Raw genomic sequence first — 16,555 nt, 5'->3', positions numbered from 1 at the left:
AAAATAAGATTACATTTAATCTCTTCATCTCGGTGAGACCCAACTCCAGGTTTTGGGTAATCTTGGGTGGAGACGGATCCATTTATCTAAATAACCCTTTTCTTTCAAGGGGGGGAGGTCAGTCCATGGGGGAGGTCACCTAGGGGCCCCCCACTGGAGAGGAGTCCATTCTTTGAATTGATAGCCCAAGGCTGGAAATAATCTCTCTGTGCAGGGGTCAATTCTTGGCCCTATTGACCACTTATTGTTTCCAGGGTATATAAACTCTGTGTCCCACCACCATGATTGTCTTTGGTCAGAGAGATCCCAATGACCATCCTTTTATTAATAATCTGCTGGTCTTATTAATAAAATGATTTAATTACCCAGAAACTATGACTCATATTTTTATTTGTCACAACAGTTAACAAAAGTATCAAACATATAAACAAGGTTTAAAATCTAACTTGAAACCAAGGACAGAAATCAATGAATTAATAAACAACGAACAACCAAAGACAATGTTTTTGTCCTATATTCCCTTTCAGGACTTCCTCCCTCACTTTCTCACTGTCTTCCACCTTCTTTCCCTTCATTCTTTCCTTCTTTCTGCCTTTTCTTCCTTCCTCTCTCTTCTTTTCTCCCCTTTCCTTCCCATTATATATGGTTCTAATTATGCTAATTTAACTCTGTACCATGTCATGCATGTGTCTTTGCATAGCTTGTTTTTATTATTTTAATGCAATCATCACACTCTATATTATTAATATTTCATGATTTATTCAGCTTAAGGAAATGTCTTAGGTATGTGTGTAGTGTGTATACATGTATGAATTACTACAAAGGAATTTATTAAACACTTACTATGTTCCAGAGATTATGAAAAGCACTAAGAGATACATATGCAAAAGAGACAGTTCTTGTTTCAAAGAGTTTACATTATAATAGGAGACAACATATATTAAATGATGGGAATTACCATTCCCACTTCCTAAAATAGCACATCAGGGACTATTATGTTAAAATCCAAATATAATGGTTTCACTACCACTAATTCCTATCTACTGAAGCATGGAAAGGCTCATACTGGTAGGGTGGCCAATTGATGAATTCTTTGCTCATGGCACATAGCTACCAAAATAATCTTAAGCCATAGGTCTGACCATTTCAATGCTTTACTTAAAAATGTTTAGTGTCTTCCTATTGTCATTAGGCTTAAATGTAAACTCCTCTGTCTCACTTCTAATGTCCCAGGAAAATTGGCTTTGAGTTATATCTTCAGGATTGTTTTTATATGCACATTCACATAAAACACACATATTTTACAAACTTGATATTCTGAACAAATTTGGCCTTCTAGCTGTTGTCCAAGCTCAGCATTCCATTTCTCATTGATGTACCTTTATGATGTACTATTAGTATAGAATGGCTCCTCCCTTTCCTTTGACTCTTTTTTTGTGGGGCAATGAGGGTTAAGCGACTTGCCCAGGGTCACACAGCTAGTAAGTGTCAAGAGTCTGAGGCCAGATTTGAACTCGGTCCCTCCTGAATCCAGGACTGGTACTTTATCCACTGTGCCACCTAGCTGCCACTACTTTGACTCTTAAAGTCCTTAGTTTCCTTCAAGGCTCAGCTCAGATAAAACTTCCTAAGAGGTACCTTTCCTAATTCCTCTAGTTGTAAGTGATCTTTCCCAGCTCAATTTACTTTACATTTACTTTTCTACCTATTTCTTCTATTGTATACCCTTAAGAAAATGGAAGTTCCCTGAGAATAAGAGTTGCTTAGTTTTTATCTTTGTATCTCAGCACCTAACCTGATTCTTTTGAATAAGGACATATCATATATTTGTTTATTTGAAGAAACTGAGGTCTAAGAGAAGGGAAATTATCTGCACATGGTCATATGACTAGTAAGAATGGGAGGAGGGATTTGAATCCAGGTTTTTAAATTCTGTGTTCTAAGCTTTTCCCACTGTACCATATTCATTGATTGGCTGAGGAAAAGGCGCTGTTTGGCTGACTATGTAACATAAATTCCCAGAACAGAACTCAGTCATCAAAAAACTAATATGTGTGTGAGGCTAGCATGTACTGGTAAATGTTTAACAACCATGCTCTGAAAAACCCCAAATTTTGGGGGAAGCTAGGTGGCACAGTGGATAAAGCACCTCCCCTGGATTCAGGAAGATCCAAGTTCAAAACTGGCCTCACACACTTGACACTAGCTGTGTGACCCTGGGCAAGTCACTTAACCCTCATTGTCCCACAAAAACAAAATACATTTTTTTAGCTTGATCTGCATTATTAACATTTTCTCCATCACTTTCTTAAGTTTAGACAATTAGCAAAACAGTCAATCAAACCCTGATTTGTATGGTTTACTGATTTCTAGGGTATAAATGCCCACTCTGAAAATTTAACAACCAGCTTTCCCTAACCAATTAAAGCTGGCTCTAGCACACTCCTCCACTCCATTTTTTTTCACTCTGAAACATAAAAGCCATCTCTTTCCAGTTTCTTACTAATGTTGGTAGAAAGTGGGTTGATTGGCATATCAAAATATGTTTTGAATCTCTATGATCTTCAGATTGTTGTTGTTGTTGTTTTGTTATTTGTCTGTCATTCTCAAAGAGGACCATGACATCAGGAAGTGATGTCATGACTTGAAGAGAATTGCATTTAAGGGAGGAAGGACTGTGCAAAGTCACCAGCCTCACTCTTTCCTCCAGAGTCATCTGGGTCCAGTGGCAAGTTATAGATCAGGATGACTGGAGAGGGACCCAGGTGTTTGAGGCAATCAGGGTTAAGTGACTTGCCCAGGGTCATACAGATAATAAGTGTCAAGTATCTGAGGCTAGATTTGAATTCAGGTCCTCTTGACTTCAGGACCAGTGCTCTATGCACTATGCCACCTAGATACCCCTCATCAGAGTGAGTGATCTGAAGGAAGATATGATTTTCATATTACTTACCCCATGCCAGGCACTGTCCTAAGTTCTAAGGATATAATGAAGGACCTAAACAATGGCCCTGTCCTCAAGGAGGTCATATTCTAATGGCAAAGACAATATGCCAAAATAAATGTTCATATAAAAGACATACATTGTAAATGCAAGGCAATCTCAGAGGAAACGTATTACCTGTGGTGGGGGAGGAGAAAAGAGAAAACCTGAAAAGACTTCTGGCAGAATGTGGGATTTGAGCTGAATTTTGAAGGAAGCCAGGCACTTCAGGAGGTAGAGATGAGGAGGGGGAGAATTGCAGGGATAGGAGTCAGCGTGTGAAAAGATAAACGCATCACCTTCATCTCATCACCATTCTGCTCACTCAAGCCCATCAGCATCCTCTCTTGAATGACAGGAGAACTGGAGGCTGGAGTACCAAATGCCTCCCAAAGGCTTCCTTTATAGAAGGCAGAAACTCTGCATCTGTTGCTCTGCCTTTCTTTTTTACTCCACAAAACAAGATACCCCTTTGCCAGGCACCCCTTGGTGGCCCCATTCTGTCCTTTCTTATGTTGTCTCCCCCATTATATTGCAAGCTCCCTGAGGGCAGGAAATGTCTTTCTTTTCATTAATTATATCCCCAATGATTAGCCAGTGCTTGTCACATAGTAGGTGTTTAATAAACATTTATTTTATTGAATTAGAGAGATGAAGGGCTATATATGAGGAAGACTGGTGTTTCTAGAGTATATGAAAGGGAGTAAAGTATAAGAAGACTAGAGTGATTGGAAGGGATCTGGTTATGATGAACTGTCGAGGCCAAATAGAGGGTTTCATATTTGATCCTGGAGGAAATAAGAAACTATTAGAGTTTAGAAGGTATGGGAGTGACCTGATATGATTTGAGCTTTAGGAAATCTTTTTGGAAGAATAATTGACAGTGAATTAGAGTGATAGAACACAGAATGAGACTAGTAAAAGGGTATTGTTATAGTCCAGGCATGAGATGATTAGGGCCTGCAGCATGGTGGCAACTGTGGAAGTAGATTTAAGGGGATAAATAAAAAGACATTGAGAAGATAGAAACAAAATTAAGGATCATAGATTCAGATCTGAATGGGACCTCAGAGGTCATAGGCATTACAATCCCATCATTTTACAGATGAGAAACTGAAGGCCAAAAGGTTAAGTGGTTTCCCAAGATCATACAGATGGTGATTAGCAGATAGGAGATATGAGTCCAGGCCTTCTGACTGAACACCTGACATTCTTTCCATGTCACTATAATTCCTCCTGTATTTGTTACTCTAGGAACAAGGCAGGGATAAATGAAACAAGGAACTCCAGACAAGCTTTTTCCAGTGACATAGTGACATGAATATTTCTTGTCATTCAGACCTAAAATCTATAATAACAAGTTGCTCCCTTTAATGGTTATCTAAATGATTTCTCTTTTGTTTTTTCTTTGTTCTTCTTTTGACACAATTTCCAATTCAGATGACTTTGATTTCTTCCTTTTGTGGAGATTCTCAGTTCCAGCTTCTTTGAGGATCCCTCCTCTCTTTTATCTTCTACAATAAACAAGAACATTGTTATTTTTGCCTGATCCTAGCTAACACTTAGAAAAGCCCATTTCACTGACCTCCTGTTCTTTTCCACATAAGTATTCCCTTTCCCAACTGTGTCCTCCTTTTTCCTCCATAATTTGATGAGAGACTATAATGTCTTGCTCCTAGAAATAGCTTTATTCTGCCATCATGAAGTTTTCTTAGGAAATTATTTGCTTAGTAGCACTTAACTACTTGAACATGTCTCTCTCCTGACAAACAGAGAATACCTAAACATTTATCTTCATTCTTCCCTCTAATCTCAACCATCATTAAATCTGAATCAACTGCATCCCTATATTCCTTGCATTCCTTCATAGCTTCATAGCTCCCTCCATAGCTAAGGTCTTCTAACGGAAAGAGATTGTCCTTCAATATTCCAAGCCAGCATTTCAAAAAAATTTAAGAAGTTGGCTTACAATCTTGACTATTGGAATAGAATTTGCTATTCCAAATCTTCTTAGACAATTTAGTAAATAGAGGCAATAATTTTGTAATCTCCAGATGTGCATGACTTTCCTGCAACGAAAGTCACATTGTTCAGAACTACCTTTTGGGGACAGCTAGGTTGCACAGTGGAAAAAGCACCAGCCCTGAATTCAGGAGGACCTGAGTTCAAATCCAGCCTCAGACATTTGACATTTACTAGCTATGTGACCCTGGGCAAGTCACTTAACCCTTATTGCCCCACCAAAAAATAAAAAAAAGAACCACCTTTCCCAGGTTAAATGCCTCTGCCTGTAGACATTTCTCCTCCTGCCCCTCCCCCCCAAAGTTACTTGTTGATGCTTAGAAAAAAAGCAATCAACCCAGATTGCCTCCAAAAAACAAAACAGATCTCTAAAGCTCTGGAAGGACAGAAACATCTCTGTTACCCATGCTAAGATTTTATGCTTTGAAATTAATCTGTATAATCACAACCATCAGTAGCTAGCATCACAATTCTCTATCATCATCACCATCATCAATTATTCTAGATGTATTATAGGCTACCCATTATGTGTTATGGAACATGAAGACTTGTCAGTGGCCTCTAAAAACTTATGTGCTAAGATGAAAACACAAATATATATATATATATATATATATGTATATATATGTATATGTATGTATATGTATGTGTATATATATATATATATATATAATTTCCTTTTTTAAGCCAAAGAACTATTATTTTAATTTAACTGGTATTTTAATCACTTTCATAGTGGAGGTAAGGTATGCCACTATAGTTACCAATCTCACTGGGAGAGTAAAATTGAAGATGAAAATCTAAAAAGAGGACAAGTGAAGGCTCAACTAATACATGTAAGTATTATGCTAAGTAGGTGTTTTTTCTGGTGGGGTGAGGAGGAAAAGGAAGATATTATGAACAATCAGAACAACAATTAAAGATGATTAATGATTTGCCCAGAAATATGCAGCCTTAGCTGTGGGAAAACTTGAACATGGATCTTCCTGAGCTCAAGGCTAAATCTCTATCCACTAGACCAAGACTTCTTAAACTTTTTCCACTTGCATCCCTTTTTTCCAGAGAATTAAAAAAATTTTTTTTATTTAGAATTTTATTTTTCCAAATTACATGTAAAAACAAATTTTGAGATCAACTTTTTAAAACTCTGTGTTTCAACTTTTCTTCCTCCCTCCCTCCCCATACCCTGCCAAAAATTCAAGCAATTCAAATTAAGTTATACATTAGTAGTCATGCAGAACATCTCCACATTAGCCAGGTTGTAAAAGAAAATGGATAAAAACAAAACTTCATATTAAGGAACTATAAAAAAAATATCCTTCAATATGTTTTCAGATACCATCAGTTCTTCCTCTGTAGAGGAATTTTCATAAGTCTTTCAGGGTTATCTTGGAACATTACATTGCTGAAAATAACAAAGTCATTCATAGATCATCTTACACCATTGCTCTTATTTTGTATACAATGCATTTCACTCTGCATCAGTTCATGCAGGTCTTTCCAGGTTTTTCTGCTAGCATCCTACTCTTCATTCTTTTGTTTCTGATAAAGTAACTAACACAAAAAATTATGTTTTTCTCTGTACTCAAATACCATCAGTTCTCTCTCTGTAGGTGAATTGCACTTTTCTTTTTCTTTTTCTTGGAAAAAACCATGAGAATATTTATTTGAACTGAGCAAAGGAAAGTGAGCAGACCCAGGGGAACAATGTATACAGTAAAAGGAATATTGTAATGATCATCAAGTGTGAAAGACTTAGTTACTTTGATCATGGCAATGATCCAAGATAATTCCAAAGGACCCATGATCAAAAACAAACAAAAAAACCAATGACAAATGCTAGCTACCTCCAGAGAAAGAACTGATGAACTCTGGGTGCTGATTGAAGCATACTTTTTTTCATTTTCAACAAAGAAAAAAAAGAGTCAAGGAAGACTCCAGGGTTGCTAAGTTGGATGACTTTTTTTTTAATGGATTTTTTTTTGTTTTATTGCATTTTTATTTATTTTGGTAAACATTTCCTAATTAAATTTTTTCTTACTCATTTTTTATTTTTCAAACATATTTTGTCACAATCACATTTTTTATGTTCCAAAGTAGCATATAAGAAGTTTTATTTTTTTCACTTAATAATATTTCCCCCCAATTACACATAAAGATCATTTTCAACATTCATTTCTGTAAGATTTTTGAGTTCCAATTTTTTATCCCTTCCTCCCTTCCCCTTTCCCCAAGACAGCAAGCAATCTGATATATGTTATACAGTACAATCATGTTAACATATCTCCAATGTGAGAAAATTATTAATAATGGGGTGTTTGGGGGGACTCAGAGACCCCCCCCCACACACACATATACCCCACCCCCCCAACTCTGGCTGGTTTTGCAGGGCCAACCCAGAGTCAGTAGAATTGCAAAAGAAATGTAGATTGACCTTCCTGACTACCTAAAGGAAGTTAACTCACCTGGGTGACCCCCTAAGTCATGTAAATCAATAGACTTGAATGTTACTGGCCGATTAGCTTAGATCAAGGTGCAGTGATCTGCCTCTCCTTGAGAGAGGTTAAGATCTTTGGGGAGAAGGGGGTCACTCTCTTATCTTGCCTGCTCTTCTCGCTGTGCCTCTCCCAATCCTGGTATTTTATGCTGGGCCTGGGATACTGGAAGTGGTGGCCACATGGTCCCCATTCTCTCTCTCTCTCTCTCTCTCTCTCTCTCTCTCTCTCTCTCTCTCTCTCTCTCTCTCTCTCTCTCTCTCTCTCTCTCTCTCTTCTTTTTTTTTCTAGCAACAAACACTTATTTTATTTTCCAGTTACATGTAAGGGTAGTTTTCAACATTCATTTTCATAAGATTTAGAGTTCCAAATTTTTCTCCCTCCCTCCCTCCCTTTCCTTCCCCTTCCACAAGATTGCAATCAGGTTATATATGTACAATCCACAAGTATACTTTTTATCAGTTCTTTCTATAAGGGTGCATAGTAAGTTTTCTCATTAGTTCCTTGGGATTGTCTTGGATCATTGCACTGCTGAGAGTAGTTAAGTCATCACAATTGTTCATTGAACAATACTGATGTCACTACCCATAATGTCCTCCCAGCTCTGCTCACTTCACTATACACTGATGTTTCCAGGTTTTGGGGGGATCATCCTGTTTGTCATTTCCTATAGCACAAGTCCATTCCACTACAATCATATAGCACAGCTTTTTCCATCATTCCTCAATCGATGGACATTCCCTTGATTCTCAATTCTTAGCCTCCACCGAGAGTTGCTATAAATATTTTTTGTACAATTTTTCCCCCTTTTCTCTTTTTCATGATTACTATTGTTAACTCTTTCCCTTCTATCCTATTCCCTTCCCCATGATATTTATTCTATTATCCATCTTCTTTCATCCTATCACTCTTCAAAAGGGATTTGCTTCTGTCTGTCCTCTCCCCAACTCTGCCCTTCCTTCTTTTGTCCCTCTCTCTTTATCCCCTTCCCCTCCTATTTTCCTGCAGGGTTAGAGAGATTACTCCACCCAATTGAGTGTGTAGATTATTCCCTCCTTGAGCCAATTCTTTTTTTTTTTTTTTTAGTGAGGCAATTGGGGTTAAGTGACTTGCCCAGGGTCACACAGCTAGTAAGTGTTAAGTGTTTGAGGCCGAATTTGAACTCAGGTACTCCTGACTCCAGGGCCGGTGCTCTATCCACTGTGCCCCCTAGCTGCCCCCTTTGAGCCAATTCTTAATAGATGGAGGTCTTTGAGCAAATTCTGCTGAGTGTTAGGCTCATTTACTGCCCAGATTAAACAGATTACTCCACCCAGTTGGGTGCGTCTGTTAGTCCCTCCTTGAGGCAGCTCTGATGAGTTTAAGGTCTTTGAGCCTTTTCTGATGAGTGTAAAATTAATTTACTCCCCTACTCCTCTCCCATCTCTTCCCCTACGCCTTTTCCTGTTTCTTTCATGTAGGATTTCACCTCTGCCCTTCCCCTTCCCCCAGTGAATTCCCTTCACCCCTCAATTTAACCCTAAAGATGTCATCACCTATGTGATGAAATAATGGGATTTAGCAGATACTCAAAGACCCACCTGGAGATTAATCCAGACTGATTGAATCAAGTGAGAGTGATTGACTGCTGATTAGCCTACTTCAAGTTAACTGGATTGTAATCACACCTGGCTAGCCCTTAAGAAGTTATTGTTCTCAGAAGCTAGACTGTGAACTCAACTTGAGAACACCTTCAAAGCCAATGGATTTGGATGATGCCAACTAATCAGCTTGAAGCAGTGCGTAAGGACTGTCTCTGTTCCAGACCTATAAAAAGCTTCCACTATCAGCTTTCCAGAGAGTTCCTGATTAAAGCAGGCTCCTGGAGAAAGACTCGAGGAAGAACCCAACCAGGCTGGAACTCTATGCTAGATAAGCCTTTAATAAATGTTTAATGCCCAAATACTAGTGCTGAAGCTTCTAATTTAAGGTGACCACAATTTAGATTTTAAACATCACAACCTAGCTAAGTGACACAGTGGACAAAGGATCACCCCTGGACCCAGAGGGATCCCAGCCAAAACCTGGCCTCAGACACAAGAGAGTCACCCACTTTATGACCCCAGGTATGTCCCCCAGCTCCAATTTTTTATGGTTCTCTAGGGTCTTGTATTTGAAAGTCAAATTTGTCATTCAGTTCAGGAATTGTCATCACAAACATCTGAAAGTCTTCTTTTTCATTAAAGTCTAATTTTTTCCACTGAAAGATTATGCTGAGTTTTGCTGGGTAGGTGATTCTTGGTTGTAATCCCATTTCCTTTGCCCTTTGGAATATCATATTCCATGCCCTCTGGTCCTTTAATGTAGAAGCTGCTAGATCCTGTGCTATCCTGACTGGGGCTCCACAGTACTTGAATTCTTTCTTTTTGGCAGCTTGAAATATTTTCTCCTTGACCTGAGAGCTCTGGAATTTGGCTATAATATTCCTAGGAGTTTTCCTTTTGGGATCTCTTTCTGGAGGTTATCGGTGGATTCTTTCAATTTCTATTTTAGCTTCTTCTTCTAGAATTTCAGGGCAATTTCCCCTGAGAATATTTTGGAAGATGGTGTCTAAGCTCTTTCCTTGATCATGGTTTTCAGGTAGACCAATAATTTTCAAATTATCTCTCCTGGACCTATTTTCCAGGTCAGCAGTTTCCCCAGAAGGTATTTTACATTGCCCTCTATTTTTTTATTCATTTGGGTTTGCTTTATTGTGTCTTGGTTTCTCATAAAGTCACAGGCTTCCATTTGTTCAATCCTAATTCTTAGGCAATTATTTTCATCAGAGAGCTTTTGTACCTCCTTTTCCATTTGACCAATTTGACTTTTCAAACTGTTGACTTTTTTCTCATGTCTTTCCTGCATCACCATCATTTCTATTTCCATTTTTTCCTCTACCTCTCTAATTTTATCTTCAAAGTGCTTTTTGAGCACCTCTATGACCTGAGACCAATTCATATTTTTCTTGGAAGCTTTAGATATAGGGGCCCTGAAGTTGACATCTTCCTCTGAGGGTGCCCCTTGGTCTTCCTTGTTACTGAAGAAACTTTCTGTGGTCCTCACCTTTCTCTGTTGGCTCATCTTGCCTTTCTTTTACTAGACTTTTAGCTCCTTAAAGTGGGGCACTGTTTCCAGGCTGCAGTATCCCAAGCTTCAGAAGTCCCAGGTGGTATGATTTAAGGAGAATCAGGTTCTTCACTTGCTTGTCCTGTTCCCTGGTCCTTAGATGACCCCAGACCAACTTGCTAATCAACCAGCTTTGTGTGTTGTGGCTGTTAGCTCCAAGGAGCCTGTGCCCCTCCCCCACCTGGGCCACTGCTACTCGAGCCTACCTCCTGGTTCTCAGCAGGGGTGTAGAATCCAAGTTCTGCCTTAGCACCAGCATAGACCCCTGTAGTCTCTCCCCTGCCCAGGGCTCAGCCCACTCACCAGACTGTGAGCTTAGTTCCAGACGACACTGGTGCTTCAGCTGATTCAGAGGCTCTGGTGGTCTGCTTCTCTGGTGAGGCCTTCCTGGGACTAGATCTGTGTCAGGGTGACTGTAGGGTTGGGCTGGACTCCTGTATCAGCACAGCAGCTCCCTCCTTCTGACCTTCCAAGCCTTTCTTGGTTAGAAGATGATTTCAGCACATTCTTCTGTGAGTTTTGCTGCTCCGGGCATTTTCCTGTGGTGTTATTTGGATTTTTTTTGGAGTGATCATTTCATGAGTTTGGGAGCTCACTGCCTTTCCTCCCCAATCCTCTGCATTTTTCATAAGACCTTTTGAGTTGTCTTGGATCATTGTATTACTGAAAATATCCAAGTCATTCACAGCAGATCGCCTCACAATATTATTGTTATTTGGTATACAGTACATTTAACTTTGTATCAGCTCATGCAAATCCCTAGTGGTCTTTTTGATGGTATCCTGCTCACCATTTTTTTTATATCAAGCTACAAGTATATATTACTTTAAAGAGAGATTTCCTTACAACAATCCCATGAGGTTGATTATTGCAACAGTAATAGATAACTGTTATATAGTACCTTAAACTTGACAAAGAATTTTCATCACAATAGCCCAGCAAAATAAGTACCAAACTTTTTTGCCACCATCATCCTCAGTCAATCCTCATCAATCCGTCCTCCTCATCAATTAATCCTCATCAATCAATCCTCCTCTTCCCCCAATCATCATCAATCCCTCAACAGTCCATCACCATCTATCATCATCATCTTACATTACTCTTGCCTCTGCTTCAAAAATTATTTTTCACAATTACTATGGTTGACTGTTTCCCTCCATCCTATTCCCTTCCCATGAAATTTACTCTATTTTCTATCTTCTTTTATCCCATCCATCCTCAAAAGTGTTTTGCTTCTGACTGCCCCCTCCCCCTCTCTGCCCCACCTTCTTTCACCCCTCCCTCCTTATCCCCTTCCCCTCCTACTTTCTTGCAGGGTTAGAGATATTACTACACCCAATTGAACGTGTACATTATTCCCTCCTCGAGCCAACTCTGATGAGATTAAAGTCAGTCTTTCAGCTAGTTCTGATAAGTGTAAGGCTCATTCACTTCCCCACTCCTCCCCCATCTCTCCCCCCCCACACTCCATAAGCCCTTTCCTGCTTCTTTCATGTGAGATTTCACCCCATTCTACCTCTCCTCTTTCCCCTTCCCCAGTGCATTCTTATCACCCCTCAATTTTAACCTCAAGATGTCATCATGGGGCAACTAGGTGACATAGTGGACAAAGCACTCACTCTGGACCCAGGAGGACTGAACTTAAATCCAGCCTCAGACACAAAACACTCACTAACTCTGAACCCCCCCCCCAAAAAAAAAGCAAACAAAAATAAATGCTTTACAGATATCATCCCTTCATAATCAATTCCAACCTGTGTCCTCTGTCTAAATTTATTCCTATCATCTCCTCTAATACTCAGAAAGCTCTTATGATTTAGACATACCATCTCCCCATGTAGGAATGTAAACAGTTTAACCTTTCAACATCTCTCATGATTTCTTTTTCCTGTTTACCTTTTTATGCTTCTCTAGGGTCTTGCATTTGAAAGTCAAATTTTCTATTCAGTTCGGGTCTTTTCATCATGAATACATGAAAGTTCTCTTTTTCATTAAAGTCCCATTTTTCCCCCTGAAAGATTATACTCAGTTTTGCTGGGTAGTTGATTTTTGGTTGTAATCCCAAATCCTTTGCCCTCTGAAATATCATATTGCATGCCCTGCAGTCCTTTAATGTAGAAGCTGCTAGACCCTGTGCTATTCTGACCGTGGCTCCACAGTATTTGAGTTGTTTCTTTGTGGCTGCTTGTAATATTTTCTCCTTGACCTGGGAGCTCTAGAATTTGGCTATGACATTCCTGGAAGTTTTCATTTTGGGATCTCTCTTTTTTTAAATTTTTAAATATTTATTTATTTTTTTTTTGTGAGTCAATTGGGGTTAAGTGACTTGCCCAGTGTCACACAGCTAGTAATTGTTAAGTGTCTGAGGCCAGATTTGAACTCAGGTCCTCCTGAATCCAGGGCCATGCTCTATCCACTGAACCACCTAGCTGCCCCTGGGATCTCTTTCAGGAGGTGTTCAGTGGATTTTTTCAATTTCTCTTTTACCTTCTACTTCCAGAATATCTCTTGGAAGATGATGTCTAACCTCTTTTTTTGATCATGGTTTTCAGGTAGTCCAATGATTTTCAAATTATCTCTCCTGGATCTATTTTCCAGGTCAGCAGTTTTTCCAAAAAGATATTTCACATTGCCCTCTATGTTTTTATTCATTTGGATTTGCTTTATTGTGTCTTGGTTTCTCATAAAATCACTAGCTTCCATTTGTTCAAACCCAATTCTTAGGCAATTATTTTCTTCAGAGAGCTTTCAAATTTGGCTTTTCAAGCTGTTGACTTTTTTCATGACTTTCTTACATCATTTACATTTCTCTTTCCATTTTTCCCTCTACCTCTTTTATCTTCAAAGTCCTTTTGGAGTGCTTCTATGGCTTGAGACTAATTCATATTGTTCTTGGAAGCTTTGGATGTAGAAGCCCTGATGTTCCTATCCTCTTCTGAGGGTGTACCTCAATCTTCCTTGTCACCAAAGAATCTTTCTATGGTCCACACCTTTTTCTGCCTGCTTATCATGCCAGCCTTTTTCTTGACTTTTGACTCCTTCTTAAAGTGGGGCACTGCCTCTAGACTTCACTGTTCCAAGCTTCAGGGGGTCCCAGGTGTTATGATTTAAGGAGGGATAGGTTCTTCACTTGTCTGGCCTATGCTCTGGTTTGTAAATAACCCCAGGCCAACTTGCTAATTAAACAGGCAACAAAATTTTGTTTGCTATGGTTGTTAACTCCAACGAGCCTGCATCCCTCCTCACCTAGGCCTCTGCCACTCAAGATTTCTTCCTGGTTCCCCACTGGGGTAGGATAACCAAATTCCTCTTCAGCTCCCACAGACATCCCTGCATTCTCCCTCCTCCCCCACACCCCAGCCAGCCATTCAGCCCTCTCACAAGACCATGACCTTAGTTCCAGAAGATGCTGGCACTAGAGCTGATTCAGAGGCTCAGGGGCAAGTTTCTCTGGTATAGCCTTCCTAGGGCTGGATCTGTGTTGGCTCAATCATGGGGGTTGAACTCCACTCCTAGGCCACCACAGGGCCCCCCCCCCCCTCCTGCCAAACTTCTAAGCTGTCTTTGGCTGTTAAATGGTCTCAGCACATCTTTTTCTGGTTTCAACTGCTCCAGGATTTGTCTTATGACTGTGTTTGTAGTTTTTTGGAGTAATTGTGTCAGGAGCTCTTCTGGAGAAATTATTATGTGAGTTCAGGTATATCAATATATAAAACATTTAGACATAACCCTTTACTGTTGCCATTTTTTGTGACCCCCCCCCATTCAGTTATGCAACCCCATGTGTGATGCACAGTTTAAGAAGCAAGGTACTAGGAAAAGATCTAAGAGATCTAAAAAGCTACACTGTGGGGAAGATATAATGACATGATCTGTGCTGTGAAGAACAGTGAGATATATACACACAGAATTATAGAACAATCAGCTGGTGTGGCACAGTGTATAGGGCCTAGAATCAGGAAGAACTGAGTTCAAATCTCACCTCAGACAATAGCTGTGTGATATTGAATAAATCACTTAATTTCTATTTGCCTCAGTATACTCAACTACAAACTGTGGATTATAATCGCTTCTACCTCACAGGTTTGTTGTGAGGATAAAAGGAAATATTTGTAAAGTAATTAACATAGTGAGTGGCACTATATTGTTATTATTATATGGTACATTGAGAAATATTCACAAAATGCTTTGAGAGTCCAAAAGAGTGATGACAGGTTACTTTTGGCTTAAAGAATTATAGAAAATTCCATGGAAAATATAATATTAGAGCTGGGCCTTGAGTGACATGAATGATATCCACAGGTAAAGATGTGGTAGGCGAGCATTACTGCTTTAGGAACTGGTGCTGAGCAAAGGTAAAAGTAAATAAAGGAATGACATATTTGGAGAAGAGTGATTAAGTTCATTTTGGCTGAAGGAAAGAGTTCAGGTATATCAATATATAAAACATTTAGACATAACCCTTTACTGTTGCCATTTTTTGTGATCCCCACATTCAGTTATGCAACCCCATATGTGATGCACAGTTTAAGAAGCAAGGTACTAGGAAAAGATCTAAGAGATCTAAAAAGCTACACTTTTTAGTATAGAGTGCCTGAGGGGATATAGAAGAAATAAAGCTATGAAGATAGGTTGTCTTTTAACTTTTAACTTCAAGCTAGGTTTGGACTTTGGTAGGCAATAAGGAACCCTAGAGTGTTTGGAGTTTTGGTTGGTTTTTTTTTTTGAGTAACATAATGATTAGATCTTTGCATTAAAAAAGACACAATACGTGACAGAATGACAATTTATAAAAGACAATGGTAAGGACTAAATTCCACATTTTAATTCTAACAGCAACAGGTAGAGAACAGTGATGTGAGGCAATTAAACAATTAAGTTCCCATCTTAGTGTTCACTCCTGAAAGACTCAAAATTTGTACTCCCAACATTGGGGTTAGTATCCTCTATCTAACTACCATATCCTTCATGCCTCTGGCTTTCACCAAGTAACTCAACACTTGATCCAAACTTTCCTCATTGCTGCCTTGACTTCTTTGTTCCTTAGGGTATAGATGAGTGGATTCAACATGGGGGTGATAACATTATAGGACACGGAAACTAACTTGTCCACAGAGAAAGTGGAAAAAGGTCGAGCATAAATGAAGATGCATGGCCCAAAGAAAAGTGTCACTACCATAAGGTGGGAGCCACAGGTAGAAAGTGCCTTGCTTCGTCCCTTCTTGGAACGTATTTTCACCAAGATGGCAGCATAAGAAGAAATTAAGACGACAAAACAACTAGTGGAGATCAAGCCACTGTTGGACACCATCAGCAACTCAATGACAAAGGTGTCTGTGCAGGCAAGTTTGATGACTGGAGGGACATCACAAAAGAAATTGTCTACCTGGTTTGGTCCACAGAAAGGCAGGCGAACAGTCAGAATTGTCTGGACGGTGGAATGCACAAAGCCACCCAACCAGGAGGCAATCACCAACACACAACATATTCCCCGGTTCATGATAGTGGTGTAGTGAAGAGGTCGACAGATAGCAACATAGCGATCATATGCCATAACTGTGAGCAAGAACATCTCAGCTGCACCAATGACATGCAAGAAAAAAAGCTGCACAATACATTCTCCATAAGAGATGAGCTTCTTTTCTGCCAGGAAGTCAACTAGAAGTTTGGGAGTAGTCACTGATGAATAGCACAAGTCCAGGAAGGAGAGGTTGCCAAGAAGGAAATACATTGGCGATGAATGCAGACGGGCTTCAGATGCCACTGTGACCATGATGAGTACATTGCCCATCCAAGTCAAAACATAAAAGAAGAAGAACAATACAAAGAGCCCTGCTTGTCCTGAAGATGTCTGTGATAGTCCTGCTAGGACAAATTCTTGCACCATTGTTTCATTTTCCAGATCCAT

The 16,555-nt window shown here is 39.5% G+C and overlaps 1 protein-coding gene across 1 annotated transcript; it reads right to left on the bottom strand.

Annotated features, from left to right (window-relative positions):
- Positions 1 to 6,526: 6,526 nt before the first annotated feature.
- LOC122742592 (olfactory receptor 4Q2-like) lies at positions 6,527 to 16,555 on the bottom strand. Its single transcript, XM_043986915.1, has 2 exons — positions 15,659 to 16,555; positions 6,527 to 6,559 (listed from the first exon to the last, which is right to left on the bottom strand). Exons 1-2 carry the CDS (start codon positions 16,553 to 16,555, stop codon positions 6,527 to 6,529), a joined length of 930 nt encoding a protein of 309 aa, XP_043842850.1.

The sequence above is a fragment of the Dromiciops gliroides genome, chromosome 2, assembly GCF_019393635.1.
Source record: "Dromiciops gliroides isolate mDroGli1 chromosome 2, mDroGli1.pri, whole genome shotgun sequence".
NCBI lineage: Eukaryota > Metazoa > Chordata > Mammalia > Microbiotheria > Microbiotheriidae > Dromiciops > Dromiciops gliroides.
Note: the sequence above shows the minus strand (reverse complement) of the source record. Positions and strands in the feature narration are given on the sequence as shown.

Coding starts and splice junctions, on each gene's coding strand:
- LOC122742592 (XM_043986915.1), bottom strand. CDS start 16,555: ATGGATCTGGAAAATGAAACAATGGTGCAAGAATTTGTCCTAGCAGGA. Junction 6,560..15,658: donor TCAAGGCAGCAATGAGGAAA/GTTTGGATCAAG, acceptor TTTTTGTGTTAG/TTACTTTATCAGAAACAAAA.